The following is a 2,470-nucleotide window of genomic DNA, read 5'->3' as shown; positions in this document are numbered from 1 at the left end:
TGCCAATGTGAAATACTGGAATGCTGCTGGATGTACGCAACCCGATTCGACACATACTGCATCAGATTGCTTGGTGACTTACGAATCCAAGAGAGAACTATACTAGAGTCGCTCTAATATATGCATTGGTCTTGGCTGAGCTGAAGAACTTCTCGAGCGTTCAGCATCGTAGTAACCAGCAAGTGTGCAGCGCATAACTCCAACCTGGGAATGGTTATAGCTTTTAGTGGACTAACCTTCGTTCGTACAGCCACCAGCCCTACTCGGACTGTCCCATCAGTGTCAATACTTCGAGCATAAATGACGGCTGCATATGCCTTGCAGACTTCGCCATTCCGATCCAACGAGGTATGCGGAGCTCCGCGACGGCTGGTATAGCGCTTCGAAATTTAAGCCATTTCTCGCGGAGTTCGGATGATAGAGGTGTGTCCCAATCGATCTTAGCCGCCCATGTCAACTGCATCAATATCTTAGCTGTCACTGATACCGGCGCCAAGAGTCCCAGGGGGTCAAAGATTTTAGCCACTTCGCTCAACACCTGGCGTTTAGTAGGAACCGGGATGATTGCGTCTAATCGTACTTGGAAAAAAAGCTCGTCAGTAATCGGAGCCCAGTGCAGGCCCAACACTTTCGCATCAGTGGCCCCTAAATTTAGGTCTGAACTTGACGACCCTAAGCCACATGTGAAAAGAACATCTGCCGCGTTCGAGTTCCACTTGCAAAGTCTAAACCGACCATGTTGCAAATATCGTTGTGATGTCTCTAGCTTCAGGTGGCAGCTTCCGATGGAGTATTCATGCTATCAAGAAGGTCATCCATATAGATATTACGCATAATACTATCTCGGGCCTTTGCCGCTCGAGCCTCATCAGGAACCGCTGATTGGTTTTCATTGGCACTCCGCTCCAAGACGCGTGCCGCGTTGAAAGGACCATACCGTAAGTTAACGTCGTTAACTGATACATACCGAGAGGATCACTTGGGCTTTCCCGCCAGAAAATTTGCTGCCAACATCTATGTCTGGAATCAACTTCGATCTGCCGAAACATCTTCTCGATGTCAGCAGTGATAGCTATATGGAAACGACGGTACCGAAGAAGAATGGCGGCAAGAGGATCCTGGACGGGCGGACCAACTAGCTGAGTATCGTTTAAGGAAACGCCATTGCTTGTCTTCACAGAGGCGTTGAAAACTACCCGGAACTTCGACGTGACGACATGGTGGGGTATATAATATACTTGGGATGGGTCGCCTGGTTGCGGTGTTATCTTCTCCATGTGCCCGAGTGCCTCATAGTCGCGCATGAACTGAATATATTTGTTACGTAGCTCATCATCATTACTCAAGCGGCCTCAAGATTGAGGAATTGGTTAAATGCCTTGACATATGAATTGCCAAGAGCTGATGCATTCGGTGAAAATGGGATTTGTACTACGTATCGGCCATTGCTCTTGCGCGATACCGTTTTACAAAAAATCTCTTCGCTAAGGTCGTCAACAGCTGGGGGTCGGCCATCCTCCTCCAGCTCCCAGAAACGTTGCAGTATCTCATCTAGTCGCTCCTCTTCCGCTGCGAATTTCGGTAACGCGCGTAAAGTTGGAAGCGACGTACAGCGTGGGAACGCAGGTCCGCAAATGCCCCACCCCAGACGGGTGGACAGGGCGCACGGATCTTTAGACCCACCAGTGAATGTTTCCCCCAGGAGGAACATACCCCAAATGTCCGTTCCAATGAGAACATCGATGCTCCCTGGAGTGTGAAACGTGGGATCGGCTAGTGGTATGTCTTGCAAATGTTGATAGTGGTTAATGTCTATTGGCGACGCAGGAATCTCCGAAGTTATTTATGGTAGGATATGAGCTTCAATATGCACTCAAACGTGGCATCGTGGTATGAGCGCATCACCAGAGTCGCCTGGCCACGCGACGAAGTCACCCTCTGAGAGCCAATTCCTTCTACCGTAAGCGTGTTCCGTCTTCTGTGGAGACCCAAGTGGTTGAAAAATCGTTCTGTAATGAGGCTTACCTGTGAACCCATGTCGCATAATATACGGCAGGCTACTTCTTCGCCCACCTTGTCTATAAGTGGAGCTCTAGCTGTGGCCAGAAGGACGGTCCCCTCAGATTGCGCCAGGAGAGACTGCACCGCATCTATGCGTAATGGCGCCGACAGATGTTTCAAATGTGGGGGCTGGTCGCGTTGGCGCACTGGTGGTTGCAGGTAACTTCTCGTTGCATGAAGAAGCCTTACAAAGCAAGGTGTTTTGTTTCTGTTTGCAGTTGTGGCAGGTTCCTGAGCTGCACTCTCGAGCCGAGTGGCTAGTTCTGAGACAATTATAGCATAAAGATGCTTGCCGCACCAGGTTCAAACGTTGATCTGCAGTCAGGATTTTCACCGAGATGAGCCCGTTTTTCTTTAAGATAGGCCTTCAATTGAGCTTTTATTTCAAATTTTTTAATGTCTCCAGATT

General features: G+C 49.2%; 1 protein-coding gene across 1 annotated transcript; it reads right to left on the bottom strand.

Moving 5' to 3' along the window:
- Window positions 1-1,342: 1,342 nt before the first annotated feature.
- On the bottom strand, window positions 1,343-2,037 carry LOC118734753. Its single transcript, XM_036464449.1, has 2 exons — window positions 2,026-2,037; window positions 1,343-1,831 (listed from the first exon to the last, which is right to left on the bottom strand). Exons 1-2 carry the CDS (start codon window positions 2,035-2,037, stop codon window positions 1,343-1,345), a joined length of 501 nt encoding a protein of 166 aa, XP_036320342.1.
- Window positions 2,038-2,470: the final 433 nt, after the last annotated feature.

The sequence above is a fragment of the Rhagoletis pomonella genome, unplaced genomic scaffold (assembly GCF_013731165.1).
Source record: "Rhagoletis pomonella isolate Grant_MI unplaced genomic scaffold, Rhpom_1.0 Rhpom_scaffold_00001, whole genome shotgun sequence".
Lineage (NCBI taxonomy): Eukaryota > Metazoa > Arthropoda > Insecta > Diptera > Tephritidae > Rhagoletis > Rhagoletis pomonella.
This window is presented reverse-complemented; position numbering and strand designations above follow the sequence as displayed.